The following is a 27,991-nucleotide window of genomic DNA, read 5'->3' as shown; positions in this document are numbered from 1 at the left end:
TGTGTGTGTGTGTGTGTGTGTGTGTGTGTGTGTGTGTGTGTGTGTGTATGTGTGTATGTGCGTGTTGGTCCGACGACGAGTAAAATATAATTGATAAATCAAGTTCGATATTTTCAACACTCGTACGTACACAATACTCTCCTTTCGTCCTTAGCCTCAGCCGAAGGTTCCATTAATTAATTATAATAATTTTAAGCTCATAAATCCAAAAATTGTATTTAATATGGTGTGTACGGGGATTACGGATTCCCGAGACGTGTACTGCGCGCAACGCCATAATAGCAGTATAGATAATAATATTCCTGTATACTAACCGGGGGTAGGTTTATTAGAGGTACCTACAGACTTTCCGTGGACGGTTTTACGAAAAACAATTCGAATGCAGTACAGACCGAACGCTAAGATAAACCACTTACACGGATAAATCGAACGTAATATTTAATACCTGACAATCGGATCACCGCGAATGACTTAGGCACGAGAAGAAAATGACAGTATAATATACGTTGTATTCTCAACAATTACAAAATCGATCTGGGAACAGGAAAAAAAAAAACAACCGCGTTACGGACGAAATATTCGCTATGTTAATGTCGGTTTGAGTGCTTAGCGTTCTAATTATATCACTTGTCACTTGAGATGTTACCTTAATTTTTAAAAAAGTACCTATACCGTATTGTTGTCTTCGTTATCATATACAATTAATATTAAGTAGACGCAGCGGCGCAAGAGTGTAGGTAAGTAACTATTCATGGCCATCAAGTTTCGCACTGAAAATATTCATTAAGTACACATTGTATTCCATTTATTATGTAACTTAATGATTTGGTACTATGTGCAACGTTTTCAAGTTCACCACACACAACCATGTTCAGTATTAGAAACGTTTCGTATACGTTATGTATGTTAACTACGCTACACTTCCTCGCGATGTTGTTTATTGATTTTATTTAGTATTATTGAAATGTTTAGCATACAAACAATAGCGTACGGCTTTTGGCAACCTTTAGCGTTCAACAACATTAATATACATTTAATTGCTGTGTATATTCGTTACCAACTCACGTATGCACTGAACGCAAAATCTATAATCTGGTATCGAAATAACGAAATGGTTCAAGGTTTAAATATAAACTATTACACAATGAATAATCTGTTTTTATTTTCATGTGAATTATATTAAAAACCAAAACACGGAGTCATTAGTACATTATCAAACCATCCATCAATATATCCGACAGTTTTATACAATATTCTACTGTCGGATGGATAAAATAACAAACAACAACAATAGAAAAAAACAAAACGTGTTATACACTTAGTTGTGGTTATTTTAAGTCGCACGGAGTTAATGTAATTCAAAGTCGACCGTAATCCCAAAAGTAGTAGTTGTTGATGTCTGAGAAGTAACGACGGTGTCGTCAAAGTAAATTTGACCGATCGGGGGTGAGTGGACCCGCGCGAACAATAAATGTTTCGTCCCGCCGCCAGAACTTTGTTCCCGTGCCGGGACGTTCACACGGTAAACGAGTTGTGATCCGATTTCCACGGGAGTATATCGCTTCGAGTGGACGCAAGAGAAATAAACGAACAGTTCGATTGTGTTTCACGGACAATACTCTTCGCAATACGCGGCGCTTGCACGTGTTCGACTCTGTACACGCACAACGAAACGCGGTCGGAAGTCTACACCGCTACGCGCCGAGCACTGGGTTACGGGTCTCGCCGAGGACGGCTCCGCCGCAGGACGAAGATTATCCGAGGACGCGTGCAGTGTCCGCACAGAGCGAATTGTGCTGCAAGACCGCGGTTGATCAACCGCCGCTGTTGGATTCCTATACCGTCGCGTGACCTTATGGGGTACCGCGAACTGCGATATTTATTGATTCGTATGTAAATGTCGCCCGCACGCCACATTGTGTTTTTCCGTTTGGGGCTATTCAATTGTCATCCGGATCAGCGAGCAAGATAAACCAGACACGCGTCGTCGTGTGTGCGAAGACAAAAACATGCGCGCGCGAACACACGAACATTGTCTGTGTATGTGCACCGGGAGTGTGCGCGCGGCTCTATATGCATATTATGATGTTGTTATTATATTGTTGTTACACCGTGCGAGTATAAGCGTACAAGAACGTCTCTCGCCTGTCCGAGACGTATCCACTCGTATGCATGTTTATGGGTGCGGATAGGATATAACAGGGTGATTTTTTTTTTCCACAGCCGACCACTGATCCTTGTCCAAGAAATCGTCGTGAGCATTGGATGTTTTACTTCATCCGAAACGTGTCACTTTAACAGTGTTCGAAACGCGTTTCGAGTTTGAAATTGAATCGGCTTGCATCACGGTCATTTTAAACCGGTAAGCGTTCTGTACTTTTCGATGCGCGTTTAAAAAACACCCGATGCATACGTCGGATACGTATCGGGCGTATAAGGTTCATCGTAGTTCCGCTAAGTTCGTACAGGAGTGTAATCCGAGCATTTACCGACCATGGTTCCGTGCACACTGTTCTACGGATGATTTGACGATAAAAATCTACGAAGAACGGGTCGCTCGAAAACCGTCCCCTGAACAACTCCACCACGCATCGGTCGCTCGAAAACAAAATCACCCTGTACACAAACGTACCTATACGTAATATACGTTACGACACGTAGCCCCGATACATCATATACGAGTACTCGGACACAAAAGTGATACGAATACGTGTACAAGCACTGTATTACTTGTTCGAACGTAATATTGATACGTCCATCAGTTTTATAAATATATATATACATATATATAAATAGGCGTCATTATGTATTGTTTATTATATATGTGTACGCTAACACCGACGGCGGTTCGCTGAAATTTACGACGGTCGGAGGGTGACTGGCGCAATATTATTATTATAATATTTTTATTGTACACTATAAAACAATAATATCTAAACTCTGCGCCGCACACGACCTACAACAACCGTGTGCTCCGTCGCATACATTACACCGATTGAACGCCTCCTCCGAGGCGTTCAAGTCTCCGCGCGCTACGTGTATATAAACTATACGCGACTACGCCGGCGGTAGCGATTTCACGTCGTATTCCTTGCGCGTCGATTATTAATTTTTTATATAATTATAATATATTTATGTATGTATTACATATTACCGCGGATATTTTTGACTGAACGACCCCGAATGATTATTGTTGTTATTACTATAACGTGGTTTTACTAAGCATCGCGTCCGCTTAGCTGAACTGCGCGGTTCTCTTCCAACACAACAATATTTGTGTTCGTATTTTTATTTCATTTTTTTATTGAATTTGATATTTTGACATTGATTGATATTTTGCGTGATCATTAGGAAGTATAATAACAACAAAATTAAAATTATACATGCACGTACAAATAAGTTCAAACAGATATCATGATTATCGCAATAACGGCAATAAATAATAATAAACAAGGAATAATGAATAATGAGTAAGATATAATAACTTGAGGTAGAAAAAGGAGGTAGTCAATAAGAGAACAAGGGGCCTAAGCAGTCGGATCGCGTAACCAATCTATTGTTTCAAAATTCCATGAATTAATGTTTTCAATCCCTTTTCCAAATTTGGTTTTAAGGGAACTCCAGTACTATATGTTTTACTGTTTGTTCCACCCCACATGTTCAAGCAGATGTTTCAGAAAAATCCCATTTGTGTAGCTGGTAATTTATCTTGGTTAGTTCGAATCCCGATTAGCGTTGTCTAATTGGTCGAAGCAGCTCAAAATCAGGCGATTTTATGATTAATTTACAATTAGGGAACTGTTTTATACACAGGATCCTTTTCATTGTTTTTGTCATAGTTTATGCGAGGTTTCTTGTCCTATAGCTTATGTTGCTGTAGGACATGAAACCATTGTTCCATAGTAGGTGCTTTGATTTCAGCCTTTTATCTGAGTGGAGAAAAACATTATTATAAGCTGATAAGTCCGTTTTGTTTTCAATTTGAAAATAATGCTAGTCTTGTTAAATATCGAATACACCAGTAAATCTCTGCGTTCAGTACGCGTTTCGCAAAACTACTACCCCGGTGTCCGATTCACATAATACGTATATCATTTAAATTTTATACTAGGTGTGTAACGTGTTAGATTTTATATATTAGAATACATAAGTATGAAACTCATAGTATAACGATCGATAATAGTGTTTGAAAGACGTTTTAGTGGTTTTTGTCTGAGTTATTTTACCACATCGAATATCTTTTATATATATATATATATAGAGAGAGAGAGAGAGCGAGTTATATTATGTTATTCTATTAGTACGTATTTAATTCATTGTTCAATTCACTTTAATAACCTTAGTTGTTTTTTTTTCATTACTATTTATATATTTCGTAAAATTATAATCGAGCGTATAATATAATCGTGCTATATATTTTAATATGAAAATCGAAAAACGTGTGTCGAAGACACCAGCTCAATATGTTAATATTATAATATATTTATATAAAAATTATAAATTCCTGTTTTTTTCTATCGTATTTTTTGTTCAACAAATATTCGTGAAAATAATATTTTCCTGCGATATTTATCAACTAAACATATAGGCCAAAATAGTGTAGTATTTAAATATTACTTGCTCTAAAATTTATTTGAATAGTACTCGTATTTCAAATATATATATACGTTCGAATATACGTGTCCGAATAGTGTGCATATAGCAGATAAACGCGTATGAATCACACAAGTGTTTTTTCAGTACGGATAAGTGGTGCATTACGCGTCTACGCGTCCACCATAGATCATTTCGGTGTAAACGTGTAAAATATCGTATTGTTCGATTTAATCGAAAATAACTTATTGGTAATTTGATAATTGATTTGGAATATTTAAAACCATCGTACTAGTACAAAAACCGTTTTTTGAATTCTATATATTGTTATGCAGGTGATTCGAATGTTAAACGCATACGTTCTATTTTTAGAAATCTTGATTCTTGAACAAGTTTTCTATCTCACGAGGACCGTATTGTCCATGCACTATGTCCAGACGGATGACTTACGTTTATCACCGATTTACAGGTTATTATGATGTTACGGTATTTCGTATTGTACGCATTGTATATTAAAATGTATTCGTAGCATATTATAATATATTACACTTCGTCGGTTGACAATACAATTAACCGATCGGTTAATAATGCACATGCATTTGTTTTTTCAACATTTTCGGATCGAATGATGAAAAATTTTCGTGAATTGGTTTTGTGTAAACTATTTTGACGAAAAAATGTGTGAGTGATCGGTGGTTTGATTATTTCATATTCTGGTGTAAAATCAATAAATAATTATATGGTTTACAAATGCGTCCGTTCCTTGTACGCAATTTATACGTAACAGTCTACTGCAAGTATACGAATATAATATCGTACACAAATTAGAATAGGGACGCATACGACTACAACGGGATTATTAGAATTTTTCACTTAATCGTCGTGATGATGATGTACACATTTCAGTGCAGATATGGAACAATCGTATGCCGACAACATAGTATACAGTTATGCGTGAATATTTTAATACTAAATATGGTATTCGGTGTCTCGAAAATGTCAGTTAGAATTTCTCTCTCTTAAATACTCTTAAATGCTCATTTCGTTTCCATTATTTCGGAATATTATAACCGCCGCAGTTTAAAATCCATTACACGAAACGTTAACGTCTATCTATGTAAATTATTGACTTTAACTAGTATTCGAAAGACTCGTATGTTAAATTACATATAAGCGTGCGTATACCGAAAGAAGTGTAACTTGTGAGAAAACGACGGATTACGAATTCTGTTTACCTACTCCGATGGATACACATATTTTTAGAATATAATAAATAATATATATTCCCCCGCTTGTACGAACGCGTGGAAATGCATTTTCTCCCTTTTTCTTTTCTTGAAAACATTTAATAAATGTACACATTTTAATATCAAAACGACAAATGTTGAGCATCGTAAGTAAACACTTGTGCCCACTAACGTATATTTTATGAATTTGTATTCATATGTATGACTACACCTAATTCATATACCTGTGTATTTGTGATTTTCTCCTCGTTTAATCAGTGTTGCTTTTAAACATTTGAATTAGCCTTGGGATTTCATTTACAGAAACACACAGTTATTTCACTTCATTTAAAATAACTTCAGACTCGTTCTTAAGCGTTCTATAAAACTAATATAAATAATAAGTACTAATATAAATAGTATAAAAAAAATTCTATAAACTATCCTCGCATTTGACTATACCATTCGTTCAAGGTCTAGGATTTGGTCACGCTAGTAATTTTGAAAAAAAGTAATGGGTGAACAGTTTCCTGAGAACTCCGCTTTAGCGTGATAGATTGCAAGCAAGTAATACAATTTATCTTTATGATCCATACTCGATTTGTTACACATAAAATCATGAATGAAAGTATTTGTCGATAGGTGTTCATTGAGTTTATTTCGTATTGTGTGAATAAAATGATGACATCGGTATTCGACGCGTATTTCCTCCGAAATTATTTATATTATATAAAATACATATTAAAAGAAACCACTTAGGTATTTCGTTATATCATGTAAAAAATTCGAAAAAATTGCGGAATGATTACAAACCTGGAAGCTTTAAAATATTATCCTTAATAAATGTATTTCAAACCGAGTTGCAGTAAAGAAAAAAAAAGAACAATGTAATAATTTCTATTGAAAAAAAATATTAATTCGTATTATTATATTATGCGTCCGCTATCTATAATTGTATAAATTGATTTTTTTAATATACGCCAAAATAAGCATAGATACACATTCGTATGATTCGAATAGTTGGGTATTACTGAACTTAAAAACATTCGTTTGCGGTGCCAAGATTTTTTTTTTTACCATAACACATTCACGGGCTCCAAATACATATTTCATTGTTAAATATTATAATTTAACACCTACCGAATAAGCTAAATAACACATTTTACACTCGACCGTCGTTATTTTGTCGCTGAGCACATATAACAATACATTAACATATACATTTTTGATTCGGAAAAATATAGTTGCTAAGAAATGTGCTATTATAATACAACATATTATAATATTTCTTTTATAATATCGCGTAGAATGCGTAGGCATTAAAAATAAGACACTTAATTATATATTTTATTTTCAATATTCGAAACGAGCAAAAAGTATATAATAAACATCAACATTTCGCTTGTAATAGCGAAATACATGCGCCGAACTTATCGTGTTAAAAATTAAACAACATAATTTTAAATTTTCCCTGCTACAATATTAACCACATGTCTAAAATGAGTAAAATATTAATCATACATTTTCTTTTCATTTAATAATAGATTTTTGGTGCACGGCAAATAACATCAACTCATTCTTTTCGGATAAGGAAAATGAAAACCGATATAAATGTGTAGGGGTATTCCTAGACATTATTTTCTTAGATGACGTGTTTTAAACGTATTTATTTAACATGATAATTTTGGTAAAAATTAATTTAATAATACTAGATAGATCAACAATGGATTATATTAATATTCCTGGCAAATGTTTATCATATTAAATTTTAGTTGTACACAAATATTAAGCAATACTTTTTTTCTTATTCGTTAACATTTCGGGGAAGGGGGTCGGTTTGAAAACTTAAAACCCTTTCCAGACACGTCCCTGTAGACGAGTGATTTTTAATGTTTCATCCTCGAGATGATCAGTCGGACACGAGATGAACTTTGATCGCAGTAAACCGTTATTGATATATACCACGTGAACGCGGTGTGAAATTTTATCTGCAACTTGCGGCATCGCTTTATGCAAGAGATTCTCGCGCGCAGCGGACCCGAACACCGCGGGATACGTGTATGGTTCAAGTTTTCGTGCCCGACCGACGTACCGACGCGCATAGTGGGAGAAATGGGACTTTTTCACGGACAACATTTTTTATTTTTCTCAATAGTTTTATTACGTAAAATTAAACGAAATAAACAGTTTTACACATTACGCGTTTTTACTGTCTAAATAAACGATTTTTATTTATTTTACCATATTTGTGTAGTGCTCGCGGCGCGGAGGAAACCACGCGGACGGACGGCCGAGCTCCGACTTGCGGATTACCACAACGTTTCGAACAATTTTCGTCCGGGACGGCGTTTCGTGCACCTTTGTTCAGCGAAAACCTAAGGCCGTGGCTTGGACACTGAACATCGGGCTCTCGCGTGTTATACACCGCGCACGCGGTCTGCGGCAAGCCCGCAAGAGCCTAAACCGAAACACGGAGAAACGGTACGGAGAGTAATGTAATCTCCGTTACCACTTTAAATGCGACGAAAAATAAAAATAAATGCAACGATTATTAGGTACGTTGTCGCGGAAAATCCATACGCACGCGTACAACTTATATGTTAGATTATACTGCGGAAATCGCGAGAGCACGTTTACGTTGATAATCATAAAAATTATTTGAATCGAACCTCGCGTTGTAGCGCTGCCGATTCTACAGTCCAAGTGATATCAACTTTGATCCTTTATCGAAATCGGTGCACATGATATGGTGCTACGACTTCTTTCTGTGAGCTTAACGCTTCTCCGTTCGTGGCCGTTTCTTGGCTCTCCGTTCCAATAATCTCGTAATATGATACTACCATCTTAGCGCGAGTAACTTCAACCCCTCGACCATATCAAGAACCTAAACTGTCATATCACTGTTCAATGCCGTGATCCGATAATCAGGTGTATCTATACATTTAATTACTATATTTTATATGTTAACTAATAAACACCATTGTGTTTCTCATTTGATAATTAAATTATTTACGAGATTGAGTTTCGCGGCAGGATTACAAATATTAATTAGGAACCTTTAGAGTATCAAGTGCAGAAATGTCTAGTTACAGGCATCTATATTGTATATTATTCTATAGAGATAACTATTCGCACAAGATAAGAAACCATGATTTTCATAACACGTTTAATTTTGCTCTCGGCTACCTGCAGTTTACTGCAGTATATTGATCGCGATTACCAATTAAAAATACTATTCGTAGCAAGTCGTATTACGCGAAATAACAATGACCGTTTCATACGCGTTTATTCGGTTGTAATAGAGTCTTGACGATTCAGTTCGATATTCTTACCGATCGTCCACGTACACGCCAGTTATGTGCTCACGGAAAATGTCACCGGTTTTCCGACACTGACGCGGCGCGTCGGCGGCACAATCCGTGAGCTCCGATAGCGCCGTCGCCGGCCACCCTTCCCGGACGACCTTGAACCGGTTAACGGCGCTCCCCCCGGACGCGCGCACGCGCACACCCGTCACGGGGTGGAGAAGAGACATGGCCGCGACCGTCGGGGACTCGCCGTCATTCAACCGCGGTCCGCGTCGTCCACCGCACACGCTTCGCACGCTCAGCACCTGCAGCACACCCGCCGCTGACGTCGACACACAGCCGCCGAACGATCTTCAACGCTTCAGGTACGTACGAAAACATCGTCCTATTTGTTATAAGTTCGGAGCGAAGACAATCGAAAAGCGCCGACACCAGCGTCCTGTTTGTTCGATTTTACCCTCCGCCGATCCTGGGATCCCCCAACGTCCGAAGCAGGGACTTTTTTTTCGCCCTAGCTTTTCCCAATTTTTCGTTTTCGTCCGTTCTCGTTGCACGTGCGGAATACATGACAGGCACCACGCCGTGTACCCGTTTACATATTACCGTGTTCGACAACAGTTAATCACAGTCGATAATGTTTATTACTTTTATCGCAAGCGAAAACTGATCGCACGATTTCAAAAATTGGCCCTCCCGGGCTGTATAAGTTTGGAAAACGATTGTAAAAAGTAATCGTTTAAAAATGATGCGTCGGATACTGTTGACATTTTTCAGTAACTTCTATCCTCCGGTTGAGCATGCATTTTATTTTCCAATTCATTTTTACCTCTTTTACTGATCGGAGTGACTGATATCTTTGAAACGGTAACGCGCGACGACAGACTTCCATCGAATTTAGCGAAATCATCGCGGAGTACTGTATAAAATCCTGAGCAACACCGTGCCAACACGAGGACATTTTCGTTCAAGCCTTTGTCACCTAAATATACTCGCAATCGTGCTTTTCTCTGCCCCGCATGGTAAAGATATTAAAATAAATCATTTTTCATATAAACATATATATATGACGTGTCAACTTTCGTCTGTTATTACATTACTAATAATATTATTATTATTATTATTATTGTTTGTATTTGAATTATTGTAGTTTTATGACTACGTCGATATACTATTACATTAATAATGATGACGCGACGTTGACGAACGGCACGCGACGTGACTTCCAAAATTAATAAAAAAAAAAAAAAATTAAAACGTTAGCAACTGAGGATCGAAAAACGCGCGCGCGTGAGGCTATTGAGTTATTATATTAGTATATCATGGGCAGGACGCGGTCATCGTCGTCGTCTTCGCTTAGAAAACGTTTAAAAATCGATTTCTTCTTCTGAGTTCAATATTTTTTTTAACAACCTTTGCTTTATTTCGTCCGTTAGATGCGACAACCGTGCTAATACTATAACCGTAGCTCGTCGTAGTTTGTTTACCGTTCGAAATATTTTGTAACAGTTCAACAATAACAATCGATAAATTACAATAATCCAATACAAATACCAATATGTAAAGTACAATAATCATTATTTACGTGTTATGTACGCCATCACGTCGTCGTCGACGAGCAACCGCGCGGCTCATTCAAGGCTCCAGCGGCAGCTCGTCAAATAATTTTGTTTACTCCGGTCCGGAACGCCCGCGGTATGTGTATATATTATAATAATATAATTTAAATGTAGAAATACAATCATCGTCATAATATCGCGTATATGCGTGTTTAATCTTCTCGATATTGAATTCATTTCAGCAGTCTTGACGGTAGTGTTTTCGATCGCGATTATAATAATTAATATATTATAATAATCTCAGTTTTGTAAAACACATGTCTCGCCGTGACGATGACGCATTCTATGCGATCTCGCCGAAACGTAAGTAACACGTTTTTATTTTATGCTGTCAAGTAATTTTTTTTCCTTATAATTTAAATGGATACCGCATTTGATCCAGAGGAGTAGTAGAAATTTTTTTTTACCCCGCTATTTTTGTCAGTTGTCATCTTAATGTCTTTGCGATTTTTTTTCGGAACACTCATTTTGTCTCGAATAAGTTACGCATTTTTAACACCTTATCATGTTTTCTCGTTTTTTTACTGTGATGTTTTGCAGTTAAGCAATCGATGATACTGTTGGATAAACGTAAAAATTTAAAGGTATCGCGATCCTGAAAATCAACATTTTTTTCAATACTCGTTATTTGTCTACTCAGTGTCTTCGTATTTTATTCTTTAGTTTCTAAATAGTATTAAAACACATTAAGCTTTTTAACACCTCATTCTTTTTTTTTTTTTGTGGGATTATAACAAAAGGAAATTAACATAACAAGTAATTTATGATGAAAGTATTATAAATATAACATAATTATAAAAATCTACTTTTTAAACTTCTTTGCAATTTCTGTCATTTATTATTTTATACTGCTGTCTTTACAATTAAATTGTATTATATTATATTTTCCAAAAATTCTCTTTTAAAATGGAAGAAGGATTATCATTTATATAACTTTTGTAGCATATAGTTCATAAATAATTTAAAATTAACTTGAAAGTAATTTTACTTTTTATTACATTTTTAAATTGCAATATTATTATTGTATTAATTAAATTATTAGCCTCAGATTATTAATATGCTTTTTGATAACTCCATTAGTTTAGTATACTATCTGCTAATAAACTGGGATCTATCATAGAAGAGGATTTAAAATATAATTAAAATATATCATTTTCATGTTAGGGTATTTTCCTCAAACTTAACAGTTGAGTAGTCGTAGTAATTAACTTGGGCTCTTAAATTGTCAATTAAATACAAAGGTTTCGAATTAATAGAAATATTTTTTCTGGTGTCTCGCATGAGTAACTACCGTTTATATTAACATGATAATTATAAATATTAATCTAATATTAGGGAATATTTCTGATATTCATGTAATATATTTTAAATGATATTTAATTAGATTAAAATTCAATCGTTTTATTTCGATTTTTTTCTAATTTAAATTAAGAGCTTTGTTTGTTTGCGTGATGGAAATAACAATTTACGTTTATGGTTCAATAGAATAATAACTCGTTTGTAACCGATGACTAATACGATAACTCTTGGAAATAATTGAGTTTCGAATTATAGTATACTGACGTGTTTTCTACACAATATATAATCATAAGTCTTTAATTTTTTCATTTTCTTAACAGGTGATTTAGTTTTTTTTAAGTAAACAGTTCACGATAACATGTTACAGTTGATAACTTGAACTCTTATTAAAGAAAACAATTTCGAATTATTTTGTTTTATCATGAATTGGTTTTCGATGAAATCGAATTCGGTTATTCTTTTCAATATTGATAAAAAACAAGGCGAGTAATGCAGGAATTATACACCTGCATGGTGCATACAGTTTTGTTTATTTTTATTCTGACGCGCTAGCGGACCGGAAATTCGGACGCACGTATCGGTATTTTTATTTTTTCTCTCGTTGCTAGGTTTTGAAACGAAAATAATTGTTGTCGCGTCGCGTATCATCGTTAAAATAAAATAGTAAAGTAATCGAATGCATTAACGAAACGCGATAAATCGGTTGTAAGAACTCGATGCGATGATATTTCATAGGCGTGGAACCTCTTTTTAATTTCTATATTTTTAATTTTTTTTCTCCTTCCCCGCTACTGCGGTACAACAATAATCACCGTATGGCTTATACAAATACATTATTATAAGCACATCATATTATTCGATATATTGTTCTCGTATAACGTGTAATATTATGACACACTTAAAAGAGATCGTCGAACACACGTTCGGTATATATCATCGAGTTCCGATTGTTTTGCGCATATAGTAGTTATGTGCGCCCGTCCGACGAACGACGACGTACAGTATCCCGCCATTACCATTGTATTACCGCGTTGTTGGTTATTGCTTCGCCCCGTGGGCACGTAATCAACGGCACATCCGATCCAGTTACGAAGCAAGATACGCGATTTATTTTAATATATAATAGATACGTGGGGGCCCGCGATTTCTTTGTGCGATCGTGTATATACCGGGTGATCGGAATTTCTTCTGATGGCGATCTCTTCGGATCACATAGAATACAGAAAGGTTTACGAAGTTCAAGTTTTAAAATTAAAAGTTTGAAAGATTTAAAACCAATAACGAGTTATAACCTTTTACTTTCAAGGGCGTGTTAAAGTGGTAAAATGTTCGTTACATCAATAACGAGAACCGATACTTTTTTCGTGACCGATGTCACATGGAATCCTGATCACCCAGTACATGTAGATTCGGTCAACAAATCGCCGTGCGCTGTAATTAATGTGGACGAGTCCATGGCACAAGATAATTACGAAACTCGCCCCCGAGTCCCACGCGATGTAGTAAAGTTTTCGTATCATGCACAGGCAATGGCCAATAGGTTATGGGTTTAATAGGTAAGTACAGTGACGAAGGAAGATTCGCTAGCGCCACTGGCAAACTTACCAATTAAACATTTGATGTGATGATATTTTTGTTGAAACTTTAATTTACCAATTTTTTTAAGAATACAATTCATATTTACTTGTTATTATTACAGTGTGTACATTTTAAACTTTAAAAATTTGCATCCCTCGTTTTAAGACTGGTCAATTCATCGATAATTTAAGAATAATATAAGATTTCCCATAAAAATTTCATTCCGCTATTTTCATAATTTCATCATTCAATTCTTACATAGTGTGTAAAATTAAAAATAATTTACACATTTCAAAAAATTGAATGTAAAAATTTAATTTCCAAGGTTGAATAAAAATACGATTTTTGCACTATTTTGCGCCCCTTTGCAAATCGCGGCCCTGATGTGAGTATAGTTCACCGTACCCTCGCGACGCCACTGGATATGTTAATATACATGCCCAGACCTCCTTTCTTCTATTAATTTCCGTGTCCCGATCTATCCTGCAAAGCATCATGCACTTTTCCTTATTCCTACTCACACCACCACTTTTGGTCACAACCATCCGTTACACCGTATCTACCGTAATGCCAATAACGCCATTCAGTTCACATAACTTTTAAGTAACTTTTTAGTGATCATAATATTTGCTTTCTGCTCTGTTATCAATATTTTATTATCTTTTTTCTTTTTGTTATCAATGTATCTAATTTTATGTACGTTTCACGTAGTGTTCCCCCGTAAATCGCCGTTTGGCGTAAATAGAAATAAACAACCTGTATAATATTTGCCGGTGTATAATTGTATACACCGCATAAGTCTCAGCTTTGTCGCGCACTTGACCTCTCGTAGCCATCGACCAGTTATTTGTCTGTTTACGGGCCGTAATTAATGTAAACGTCTCCGCACAGCATTCGTTACATGTTATGTGCGTGTCTGAAAAATGTCATATCGTATACACACATCGTCTGCGTGTGTACATGTAAGTAGATGATGGGATTGAGCGTTGACAGACTACCACTGCTACACAACTAAATGAGGTATTTGCTGAAGACGACGGTTGAAATGAACTGAAAAAAATATACAAATAAAAACGATCAACGATAAATATATTTTATGTAATGACGGTATATATATACACTATTTATAGTCACGACCTTGAGAACAGACTACAAGCAGCTCCGGTGTACAACAAAAAAAAAAAAAAAATCGTATATATCGCCATCAAAACGTCGTCGAGAGTAAAATCGGTCGCCACCGTGCGTCGTATTATTTTAAAGTTTGTTGTAATAATGACCGAAAAAAAACTACTCATCTTTATTATTGCGACAAGTCGAATTATTAATGGAACGAGATGATCGTGCTAACGGTCGAGTCGTTTATTTGGGGTGAAAAAAATTTGATTGCTCAATATTTCGGACTGGTATAGTAGCATATGTGTATTATGCGAATATCTCGCATCGCACGAGCGCGTTGTAAAACGTAACATTGCGTAGGTACTAACTCTAATGGAACCCGATTTGTGACACGAGAGGAGTTCGTGAGGGTCGTGAAACCACTTTTTCTACAGAAGAATCGAATAATCCTTAATTCTGTGGGTCAACGTATTTACGTATGCTCAGCACGAATATTTAAACAATAAGACCGTCACTAATGTGTTATTGCTGTTTTTTGTCTATAAAAAAAAGATATTTTTTTAATTTTTTTTTTTTTTTTTTTTGGTACACAGTATCACACTATATACACACGTACGTAAATAATATACGTGTACGATCATTAATTTTTTTCTTCTCGATATCGGGTTTTCCCAAACGCATGTCAAAAAATATTATTATTATTATTATTATACTTTGTTTGTGTTACGGTAAAAATCTGAAAAGTGACGCGCAAAGTGATGCGTTGTGTTCGTAAAGATGCACATATTATTATATTATAACGAGTACGTGCTGCAGCGACGATTATTTGAAATATTTCCAGCCATGAGGATTATCGGTGTTTTGTTTACCGTTATCCTTTTGTTTATTCCATCACGAGGTTTGTCGCGCATAGACGACGATGACGAACCGTTCGATCAACATTATTATCATCAACACAACAGAGATTTGAATTTCTTGACGACCAGAGCAGCTGTTGAACGCGTACCTCTTCAATTCGAAAGGTAATACAATAAAAATAACAATAGTGTAATATGTATATTCTATTGTTAAATGTGTTTATTTATTAATTTTTTTTATATAATACGCGTTTTTATTTCTTCGTAACTGGCGTGTGTCGTGAACGTCACTCGCGTGTTCAACGAACCTAATACAAATTCGACTTGATCGCTTGCGTAGAAAAAATAATGAATATTCAATTTAACTATAGATATAAGTATATCTGCTAATTTAAATATGCATAATGTAGTAAATAATCAATTTAACACTTGAATACTCCATGACTAAAATATTTAAACGTTCTTGAGCAGTCGTCGATGAAGTTTTAATAAAATATCACACATGTTTCCAGGTATCAAATTCACATTCCTGTTCGTGATGCTGTTGAAAAACTTCCTTCGAAAAAAGATCCATCACCAGCAAAATATAGACTTGAGTCTGAAAGTAATGATTAAAATATTCCCAAGTGTGATTTGTACTCCGTGACTTTATCGTAATATGCTCCGTATATATTTCCAGGTGCTAACGTTTTCTGCCATATCGACTCCACACAGTACCATAAAAATAAAATTCCTCAAACACTGGAACAGATCGTATTGTCTTCTTGTACCCATGTACTTTTTAACTCTGCGGATACGAATTTCGATATTATTGCTAACAACTGGTATTCTAGTCAAACTAATGGTATATAATCCGATATACATATAGTATTCACGGAGTAGTGTGTTAACGAGTTCGTAATCGTTTTATTTTCCAGGCACGTTCGCTTCGGTTGGCCGTTTGAAGAAAAAGAACCCTTCGATAAAAGTACTGTTGTTAGTGAACGAAATTTTCCCCGAAAGCTTGTCGTTCTCGAGAAGAGACTTCATAATTTCTGCTTCGAACGTGTTGAAAACTAACGGTTTCGACGGATTAGTTTTGTCCGATGTTACACCATCGAATTATAGTAAAATTCTATTATTTTCATGAACATATAGGTAGTATATGATTTCACGGTTGTTGTTATTCCAGACGAGTTCGGCGATGACGATAACACTAAAGAGGAGTTCCCATTGTTAATCGAAGAGTTAGCCAGCGTACTGAAGACGAGGGGATGGTCGTTGTCGTTAATCGTGCCGCCTTTCGATCAAACGTCTCGAAAGTACGATACCAAGAGGATCGTCATGAACTTAGATTTTATTATTCTTAAGAGCTTTGATTTCCGTCAAGACAACGACCAAATAATTAGTCATCACTCTCCGCTTTACAGTGCTGTAGATAGGGACCCGTCGTCCAAGTATCGCAACGTGGTAATTATAATACATTTATATTGAGAATATTTTTAAAACCGATTTATACCTTCATGATGCAATACAATGTTCTCAATCTCAAGGATCATATGGTAAAACTCTGGTTGCACAAGGGTGCTGATCCTAGTCAGATAATACTCGGTGTGGCTTTGTTCGGAAGAAGTTTCAAGTTGGCTGACCCAAAAGAGTTCCAACCTGGTTCACGAGTGCTCGGCAACGGATACGCTGGCAGATGGACGAAAACTTCCGGGTTTCTTTCGTACTACGAAGTATGCGATCGCACTAAACAGGACGACTGGAAACAGTATTCGGACAAATCTGGTTCACCGTTCGCCGTTAGGAAAGATCAATGGATCAGTTATGAAAACCACAACAGTTTAACGAGAAAAGTAAATATAATTTAAGCACTTCAGATTACATTCAAATGTATATAATTATAATTGTGATTTAGCTTGTGTATATGGAAAAAATGGCGTTGGGTGGAATAATGTTATGGTCATTGGATTCGGACGATTTTAATGGACTTTGTGGTACACCTTGGCCACTGGTAACTGCAGTGAAAACATACGTCAGTGCCGGTAAGGTTTAAATCACTAACACATTAGCGTGTACCGCAAGTACACAACAATATTAACCTACTTAAATCAAAATCAAAGAATTCACTTAAAATTTTGTTTAATTTGTTATTTATTTTTTATTTCATTTTCAAAGCAAACAGAAAGAATTCTGCGTCAAACGATGTACGTGAAGTTCCATCAAAATATGGTACTTATATTTGTGTTTTAACTGTTCGATCGGTACTAAAATGCGTTTTATTGAATAATTAATTGTCTAATAGATCTAAACAAGAAAGTCGTATGCTATTTCGCCAGTTGGTCGTGGTATCGGTACGACCAAGGCAAATTCGCGCCGGAGTATATCGATAGAAATCTGTGCACACATGTGGTCTATGCATTTGCTTCATTGGACCCCAACGATCTGACATTGACGTCGGGAAATGAATGGGAAGACTTTGAGAACAGTAATAATAATAATAATTAATGAGTATATTATAATAATATAAAAATACTAACTAAAACATTGTAAATAAAACGTTTAAAATCTATACAGAATTTTACGAAAGATTGGTGTCAAATTCGAAATCCGGGGACATAAAAGTTATGATTTCAATGGGCGGGTGGACGGACTCGGCCGGCGACAAGTATTCCAAACTAATCAGCAGTGGTGTTTCGAGGAGAAAGTAAGTGTTGGTGCAACGTGATACGCGGAATCGAAATAATATTCGACTTTTATTGCAGTTTCGTCAGCTCTGCCGTAGGGTTTTTGAGAAAATACAACTTTAACGGGCTGCACCTGGACTGGAATTACCCGGTATGCTGGCAAGCCGATTGCTCCCAAGGACCGTCTTCGGACAAAGCAAACTTCGTTAAGCTAATACAAGTACGGCCATTGCGGTTCATGTAGCGCGCGACATTTGTGCGTACTCGACCGAGTTCTGAATGTTATAATTTTAGGAGCTGAAATCCGAGTTCAACAAACAAGAGCCGCCGTTCGAGTTGTCGGCCGCAATATCGGGTTACGAAGAGATCATCAAAGAAGCTTACGACTTCCCCAGTCTAAGCGAGCACTTGGACTTCATGTCGGTGATGACGTACGATTACCACGGATCTTGGGAGAACGTCACAGGACACGTGAGTCCGGCGTACTACAAGGAAGGCGACGAATTTCCCACGTACAACATGGTATGCGACGACGGACCACGAATGGAAAACACACGTGAAGCGTGGTCGACGGTGTACGATAACGGTTATTGCGTAATGTTCGAATGCTTGTTTTCCAGGACTCGACCGTAAGGTTAATACAGAAGTTGGGCGCGGATCCATCGAAAATCGTATTGGGTCTACCGTTCTACGGTCAGACGTTCACGTTGTCGTCGAACTCGGAACACGGACTCGGCGATCCGGTCAAGGGATCGGGATATCCCGGCGAGTACACGCAACAGCCCGGCATGTTGGCGTACTACGAGATTTGTAACAGAGGTGCGACAATACACAATGACGTTGTAAAACGCGCGATGATTTCTACTAACACATATTTGTATTACATAGTTTTGAACGAGAACTGGCAAGTGTCAAGGGACAAAAAGAGCGGCTTCGATCCGTACGCTTATAATGGAAACCAGTGGGTGGGTTACGACGACGAGATATCGATTAAATTGAAGGTATATCATACGGCATTATTCCCGTGTACGAGCGTAAATGTTCGACCGAAACGATCTAAAACCAGAATTTGAATTTTTTTTTATGTTTTCGTTGCAGTCCGAGTACATAGTGAAGCAAGAACTCGGTGGAGCGATGGTTTGGACGATCGATTTGGATGACTTTAACAATATGTGTTGCAAAGGATCATATCCGCTGTTGACCAAAGTGAATGAAGTGTTCAAAAGGATTCCAATAAAATCATCGAATTCCGTGTGCAATAAACCGAATTATCCAACAACACCAGCTTTTCAGATACCGACCACTACCGAAGAAGGACAAGGTTCGTTTTAAAAATAGTTTTTTTTATACAATAATTATGTTGATAAAGAAAAAGAATGTTGATAAAGAACAAAAAAAAAAAAAATACACACAAAATAATCAATTGTTTTACTCGTATTATTTAATTAAAAATTTGAATAAAAGATTGAATATTGAATTAAAAAGAAACTATTTTTCAAACTTAAATCAATAATCTAACTATTTTTGTCACGTGAAACAAAACAAGAATTATGATTACTTTTTGAATAACACACGTTTACTTGAATTGTAGGTTCTTGGGAAGAACAATCTCCGTCTTCAACAGCACCAACAACAACGACATCAACTGCGAAACCTACTAGACCAACTACAGTAATCGTCACAAATCCTCAGACCAGACCTCCGACCACAACCGCGAGTACGACGACAACTAAAGCGCCTCCGAAGAAAACCACAACATCGACCACGACTACCACCGAATCAAATGCTGAGTTTGAAAATGAAAACGAACAACCGATGACGTCTCACAAGCCACCTGTGAACCGCCCTTGGTGGTCCGAGTACCATACCCAAAGGCCGGAACTACAACAATCATGTAAACCAGGGATGTTCCAAGCTTCCAAAGAGAATTGTCAAAACTACTACCAATGTAAAAATGGGCGGTACAGAAAGTATTCGTGTAAAAAAGGATCGTTGTGGAATAGAAACATCAACAAATGTGATATGTCAAGAAACGTCGACTGCAACGAGTCCAGTGAGTGTGATTGAAGTTGAGATAGTAATGCATTGTAGTATGTGTGAAGACTAAAAATTTGATTTTCATTTAGCTAACGCTGAAATTTCCGAAACAACTTCGACAACAACGAAAGCGCCTGCGACCACATCTAGGCCAACCACAGTCAGACCGGTCAACACGTGGCGACCAACGACGACAACGACGACGACGACGATCCGACCAATGACTACATCATGGCGGCCGACAACAACAGTAAGTCGTACGATAAAAGACCGATTCTTAAATTTCACTAGAAATAAATTATATTAAATATTATAACAACTAATAATCGTTGATCGTATTTTATTTGTTTTTTTTTTTTTTTTTTTTTTTTAAAGACATCGAAGTATAGAAAATGTATCGAAGGCGAACTAGTCGCAGCCATTGGCGACTGTACGTCTTACTTTATGTGTAGTCACGGTTATTTCGTAAGACAATTTTGTGCATCTGGATTGGCTTGGAATGATCAAAAGAAAATGTGTGACTGGAAGTACAACGTGTACTGCAACTATGGACGCTCGAATAGCATATTTACCTTTACTAGTTCGTAAACAAAATATGATTACCATGATAATATGTTTAGAATGTGAAGAATGTAACGTTTGACGAACTAATGCGAAATAATTTCGTATTATAGATCTAGCCATCAAATCTTCGATCGAATGTCAAGAGGGTGAATTTGCATCGCACTCGAGCGACTGCAATAAATATTTACAATGTTTGTGGGGAAAGTTTAAGGTTAACTCTTGTCCTGCCGGTCTTTATTGGAACAACGTAAGATTTAAACTAAATACAACATTATATTACATTATAGTGATTTTTTACCATATTACATTATATCGAATTTCTATAATAGAGGCTCAAGCTATGCGATTGGCCATTGAGTTCCGGATGTCGGCCATCTCAAGAAATCAACACTTATCCGACCGAAGAGCCAGGGTATCCGTCGTCACCCGAACAACCAACAAGTACCCAGCAGACCACTATGAGACCGACAACTTCGAAACCTACAACTTGGAGACCAACAGCCACCAAACCCACGACTCCGAAGCCTACCACCACAACTACTACTACTTCTACGGAATTCACCTCTGAAGAAAATTCGTGGACATGGAAACCTACGACTACGAAACCTACCACGGAAGATCCGTGGGCATGGAAACCTACTACTACGACGGCTGCAACTTTACCCACGACGCAATCAAATTATCATCTGACAGGTGACCATTAACTTTAACTTCAAATTCAACGACGTACTACAATAATATTCGTTATTTCTAGGACAATACAAAGTCGTGTGTTATTTCACCAACTGGGCATGGTACCGGCCATCGCCCGGTAAGTTTTTCCCAGAAGACACGGATCCGAATCTCTGTACTCACGTAGTGTACGGTTTCGCAACTCTGGATTACACAGATCTCGTAATAAGAGTGTTCGACTCGTGGGCAGACGTCGATAATGGTACGTGAGAGATTTAAAGCGAACCGGGGTTCAAGTAATAACATGTTTAACGATGAACCTTGTGCAGGTTTCTACGAACGAGTAGTAGCGCTCAAGCGACGTGGTGTTAAGGTATCCATTGGACTAGGGGGTTGGAACGATTCGGCAGGTGATAAATATAGTCGTTTAGTCAACAATCGTTCAAGCCGCAAGAAGTTTATCTATAACGTACTCAATTTCATGGACAAATACGGTTTCGAGGGTCTCGATCTCGACTGGGAATACCCGAAATGTTGGCAGGTACAGAATACTAGTTTCATTGAGACAATAATTGCTTACAAGAATGTACTCGTATTATAACTAATCGACGTTATGTTTAGACCAACTGTAACCAAGGACCGGACTCCGACAAAAACGCTTTCTCCAATTTTGTAATGGAGTTAAAACAAGCGTTTAAGCCCCATGGGTACTTATTATCTGCAGCGGTTTCTCCCAGTAAAGTCGTTATCGATTCGGGTGAGTACAATTTAATTTTTTCAACATTTTTTCAATCCGTTTCATTTCGCATCACAATTATTATTATTTCAGGTTACGACGTACCAATACTAAACCAATATTTAGATTGGATCGGTGTCATGGCTTACGATTACCACGGTCAATGGGACAAGAAAACCGGTCACGTTGCACCGTCTTATTATCATCCCGAGGACGATATCCCGTACTTCAATTTGGTAAGCGAAACAGTATTGCAGGCACGTCGCGTTTTTCGTGTTACGTAAATGTTATATACATTTTGAACCTACTCATATGATATAGCTATCATATATATATATTTATTTTTTTTAATTTAAAAGAACTCCACTGTCCACTATTGGATTGAGAAAGGGGCGAACAGTAGAAAAATCGTCCTCGGCGTGCCGTTGTACGGCCAGTCGTTTACGCTGTCCAATCCCAAGGTGCACGGTCTGAACGCACCGGCATCCGGTCCGGGAGAAGCTGGGAAATTCACCAGGTCGGCCGGATTTATCGCTTACTACGAGGTCGGTCACCTTTGAACGCTACGCAGTTTCCAGGGCATGGACTTAATTATTTATTATTTGATTATTTTTTGTGTGCGCACAGATCTGTCGTAAGCTTGCCACCGAACAATGGACCGTTGTTCAAGACCCGGGATACCGCATGGGCCCGTACGCGTACAGCGGTAACCAGTGGGTAGGATTCGACGACGTCGAAACGGTGAAACGAAAGGTCGGTAGTGAACATATAGTATTTGATCGATTCACGGTCATATGAGTACCATGTACATAAAAACGTGCGTTTCAGGCGGAGTACGTGAAGTCGATGAATTTAGGAGGCGCGATGGTGTGGGCTTTAGATTTGGATGATTTCCGGAATGTGTGCGGCCAAGGCAACTATCCGCTGCTCGGCGCTATCACGGAAACGTTGGGTCAGAAATATGGTAAGAGCTCGTGGAAACCGACGAGGTGGCACCATTTGGCACACCTATACCAAAATCAGATATTATTTTCGGACATTTTTACCACTTGTTTGTGCATAAATTATACGTACATACGCGCGCACGCTAACACACATTTTGCTTTTCACTTACATCACTTAAGCCAAAAGAGGAATTCCGTTTATCCTCTATAGAGCTCATTGACTATCATCAGCAATGGCACCCGCTAACCCGCTGGTAAAAAGCATTTCACAAACACTCCGAGTAGTTAAGATTAGAATATAAATTATGTACAGAGTAATTTTTTTGAAATTTTATGAACTAATAAATAATAATAAAATTGGTTAAAAAACCGCATTATTATGGACCCCGAACATTTATGATACCCTTCACCCGGAACGTAAAGCTTAAAATAAACATTGATAGACGGCTGTGATTTTGCGTCCCGAAACGTTAATTAACGTTGTTATAATATGATATTTTGAACGAAACAATAACTATTGACCGTTTGATTGTCATCGATATGTGTTAGCTGTATAACTTTGTGCTCATTTGCAGGTGATCTCAACACAACACCTATGGCACCGATCACCAATAAACCGACGACGACGACGAAACCTTCGACGACTGAAATATCGTCGACCACGTTAATACCGACGAGACCGACAAAACCCTTGTACACGAAACCGACAACGACGACTACCATCACTACTACAAGCACTACGTCAACCACCACCACTCCAAGACCTCAGAACACGGAGTACTTTAAAGTCGTTTGTTACTTCACCAACTGGGCGTGGTACAGGTTCGTAATAATAATATAAGAAAACGCTATATCGTTTCGATATCAAAATATGTCCGCATGCGAATTAAGACGGTCAGTCCCGTCAGCTCACCAGCACTCCCAACACTTCTTCGACGGTAACATTTTTAATATTACAAAATTCAAGTACCAAACTATGTAACAAATCGGTAACTAAATTTTTATATATAATATATAAATGTCGATATTTCAATTTCGAGATTCTGGGCTGACGGAGATTAAGGTATAATCACAGCGCCGTACAATGGTTCATGCGTTCGGGATGATATTGGTTCATTTACACTTGTCGATTGCTTTTTTTTATTTTATTTTGTTTTTGCAGACATAGCGGCGGAAAATACTTACCTGGCGATATCGATCCGTCGTTGTGTACTCATATCATTTATGGGTTCGCGGTGCTGGACAACGACGAACTGATCATCAGGGCGCATGACACGTGGGCGGATTTCGACAACTGTACGTTTCATGCCCACGGCGATGGTGTTTAGTTCGCAACAGTATGTTACTTTAAAATTTTATGTTTTCGTTGTTGTTCACTTAGTTTTCTACCGGAAAGTCACCGAGCTCAAAAGATTTGGCGTCAAGGTACTGTTGGCTATCGGAGGATGGAATGATTCGGCCGGCAGCAAGTACAGCGAGCTGGTCAACGACCCGTCGGCCAGGAGCAAGTTCGTGGACCACGTGATCGGTTATCTGAAACAAAACGATTTCGACGGACTCGATTTCGACTGGGAGTATCCGAAGTGCTGGCAGGTACGACACGTGAAGTATATTTTTATAATTTACCGTCGTTTTCAGTACGGTGTTAAATGGAGGAGGGGGACGAAACAAAAGCACTCGGTTCTTTTACCACTCATAAAGCATACCAAAGCGTCTCTTTTAGTGTTTCTTCGAAAATTTCAGTGGAACGCTCAACCGTTTAGTCAAAATAAAAACATAATTTAAATTGGCCAAAAGTCTTATTAAATAATTAACCTTAATATTTGAATTTTAAAAGTTGAAGTGATGTCACTGGATATTCCATTCTATCAAGCATAATTTAATCATTGTATTAATATTATATATAGATTGTAAATACTTTTAGTAAAAATTAATAAAAAAAATTATCGACTATTACTTATCGGCGGTCGACCATAATCGATATTTCTAGGAAACAATATTGTACAAACAATAACTCATATTAAATATTAATTATACGTTATAAATTACATACAATTAATCAGTAGTGGTATGGAATACTACATAAGGCTCTCGGAACGGTATATAGATCATGGTGTCCCTTGTTTTTTCTCTCACTTTAAACCCTAACATTAGGACATTCTACCGTCGATTTACCGTAACGATCATTTACGGTTTTATTTTGGACCAGGTGGACTGCAAACGAGGCCCGAAGAGCGACAAAAGAGGGTTCTCGGATTTGTTGTTGGAACTTCGAGAAGCGTTCGACAAAGAAGGCTTCCTTCTGTCGGCGGCCGTGTCACCCAACAAAGTTGTTATTGACGCAGGTGCGCAAACGATAATAATTATTAAAAATTCTTGCTACAACAATCAACGTACGATAACGGTTCGATTCGTTTTGTTCTCCGAGATTAGGTTACAACGTGCCGCTGCTGTCCAAGACATTGGATTGGATATCCGTAATGGCGTACGACTACCACGGACAATGGGACAAAAGAACTGGACACGTAGCACCCATGTACTCTCATCCTGACGATTACGACATGACTTACAACGCGGTAATCAATCGTTTAATTATTTTTATTATTGTTATTATCACGTATCATTGTTAGTATTATTATTATTATCATTATCATTTCTATAATCGTTATTGATTTATATTGTTTCACGTGTGACTACGCTCTCTTCGATTGTTGATGAAATAAATCGAAATGGCTTTTTTAGAATTTCACGTTATACTACTGGGTGAGCCAAGGTGCAGACCCTCGAAAGCTCATAATGGGCATGCCCATGTACGGCCAATCGTTCTCTTTGGCTTCCAGTCAGAACAACGATCTGAACGCACCGACTTACGGAGGCGGAGAAGCGGGAGACGCGACCCGGTCCAGAGGGTTCTTATCCTACTACGAAGTACGAAAAAATGAATAAGTTATAATGTTCGCCGAAATCCAACTCCATTTATTAAATAAATTACGTATACGATATTCTCAGATCTGTCACAAAGTATTAACGCAGAACTGGCAACTGGTCCAGGACCCGCTGGGCAGGATGGGCCCATATGCTTACAAGGGTAACCAATGGGTGTCCTTCGACGACCAGGACATGATAAGATTCAAATCGGAATTTGTCGTGCGGAATGATCTCGGTGGTGCAATGATATGGGCACTGGACTTGGACGATTTCAAGTGAGTATAACGAATGCGAAGGCTAAGCTTCTGTAGACCACCAACGTTTTTCGCGGACCTCAAGCTACTGTAGATACATGTTTATAAGTCATAAACATAATATTATAAATTATAACAGCCACTTATTGTACTGAGTATACCGACAGTTATACGACAGATGATGATTATCATAATGTGCGTTCGGTATTGACTGCGGTTTGGTGTTTGTGTTGTACAGAAACGTGTGCGGATGCGAAACGTATCCGTTGCTCAAAACCATCAATCGGGTGCTGGGTCGACTGCCAGGTCCGGGACCGGACTGTTACCTGGACCAGGAGCGGAACGATCTGGACGGGGTGGTGATCGACAGCGGCGACGTAGGGTACGCGGAGGAAGGGGGCCGGGGCGACGACCGGTGCGTCGAACCGTTGTTGAAGGGTCACGCGAAGGATTGCCACAAGTACGTGATATGCGAGTTCGGCGTGTTGCGCGAACAGTCTTGCCCGTCTATGCTGCACTTCAACAAGGTAATTATCGCGGGGGAAATGGCACCATCCTCGTAGCACGAGGATGAGTTTAGGATACATAGGACATATAGGACATTTATACATTCCTCCGGCAAGCAAAAAGGGAAACAAGGAACCGGGGCACCGTGTTCGTGTACGTACATACCTACCGACGTTATTTTTTGCAGGTGAACATGTTGTGCGATTGGCCAGAAAACGTTAACTGCACCGCGAACCGCCGATCGTCGTCTCGCAGCCGACTTCTGTTACATTGACTTCGCCCAGAACGACCCACACGCAGCACCATGCCGACCCGGTAGTCAAAATCTTCAACCCGCGTTAACGTCATGTCCACCTATCTCAACCCCCCCCACCCTATCACCACCAATATCATCCGTGTATCGTATTTCCACTCCGCCGTCCACTTCAGCTCTGATCGTTTCGTCGGATCCAAATGATCCTGAAGGTTATCACGCGCCACACGGTGTCGGCTGATACGGTTCCGTCGGTCTTTTCGCCAACATTTCCGACCGAAGGCTAACCGTTGTAAATATTTCGAATTATTAATATTATTTATATATATTATTGCCGTTGAAAGGTATACGATTATAATCAAAATCAATAATTATTATCCGTAGTTAGGTTATGTTGCGCGAAATCGCTCTAACGAAACCCCTACCTAACCTTTACACGTATCGTGATGTTATATCAAAATAATTATTATTATTATGTATTTTCGTTTTATTTAGACCTCGATCGGTCCGCAACGATTAAACGCATCGCATGTACTGTGTTCTAATATACTATTTTTATTCCTTAATACGTATAGTGATATTATATTATAATTAATATTATTTTTTGTATGTAATACTGTAATATACTACTATTTAAACTGCAAACATTTGTTGCACACCGAGTTTTCGTAAAAACTACAACCTAAGAACAAGCGTTCAAAAATGTTATTCCAAACGAATTTTTCCTTCTTTAACTGTAAAAAATCGTCCAGTTTAATAATTTTTTACTTTAATTTTTTTCCGTTGACATCCCAATCGATAGATGGACAGTCGGTGGGTGTTTTTGAAATCTTC

The 27,991-nt window shown here is 37.8% G+C and overlaps 1 protein-coding gene across 4 annotated transcripts; it reads left to right on the top strand.

Moving 5' to 3' along the window:
* Positions 1–9,393: 9,393 nt before the first annotated feature.
* On the top strand, positions 9,394–27,760 carry LOC112693209 (probable chitinase 10). Of its 4 annotated transcripts, none has more exons than XM_025568182.1 (38): positions 10,454–10,819; positions 10,926–11,046; positions 15,578–15,758; positions 16,106–16,197; positions 16,273–16,437; positions 16,511–16,699; positions 16,765–17,042; positions 17,126–17,431; positions 17,494–17,620; positions 17,754–17,807; positions 17,881–18,063; positions 18,153–18,282; positions 18,341–18,482; positions 18,557–18,784; positions 18,883–19,081; positions 19,151–19,263; positions 19,361–19,583; positions 19,854–20,315; positions 20,389–20,549; positions 20,675–20,879; positions 20,974–21,110; positions 21,193–21,556; positions 21,618–21,797; positions 21,865–22,076; positions 22,157–22,292; positions 22,365–22,507; positions 22,631–22,816; positions 22,899–23,024; positions 23,100–23,235; positions 23,791–24,037; positions 24,378–24,511; positions 24,597–24,808; positions 25,425–25,560; positions 25,649–25,791; positions 25,958–26,143; positions 26,225–26,418; positions 26,636–26,924; positions 27,092–27,760. In XM_025568182.1, exons 2-38 carry the CDS (start codon positions 11,001–11,003, stop codon positions 27,176–27,178), a joined length of 6,732 nt encoding a protein of 2,243 aa, XP_025423967.1. In that variant the 5' UTR covers positions 10,454–10,819; positions 10,926–11,000; the 3' UTR covers positions 27,179–27,760. The 4 variants fall into 4 exon arrangements, with proteins under 4 accessions (XP_025423968.1, XP_025423967.1, XP_025423966.1 ...); XM_025568181.1 differs by having other exon boundaries at positions 10,929–11,046; positions 27,092–27,184; XM_025568183.1 differs by lacking the exons at positions 10,454–10,819; positions 10,926–11,046 and adding an exon at positions 9,394–9,492 and having other exon boundaries at positions 27,092–27,184.
* Positions 27,761–27,991: the final 231 nt, after the last annotated feature.

Source organism: Sipha flava, unplaced genomic scaffold, assembly GCF_003268045.1.
Source record: "Sipha flava isolate LNK unplaced genomic scaffold, YSA_version1 81_pilon_pilon, whole genome shotgun sequence".
NCBI lineage: Eukaryota > Metazoa > Arthropoda > Insecta > Hemiptera > Aphididae > Sipha > Sipha flava.
This window is presented reverse-complemented; position numbering and strand designations above follow the sequence as displayed.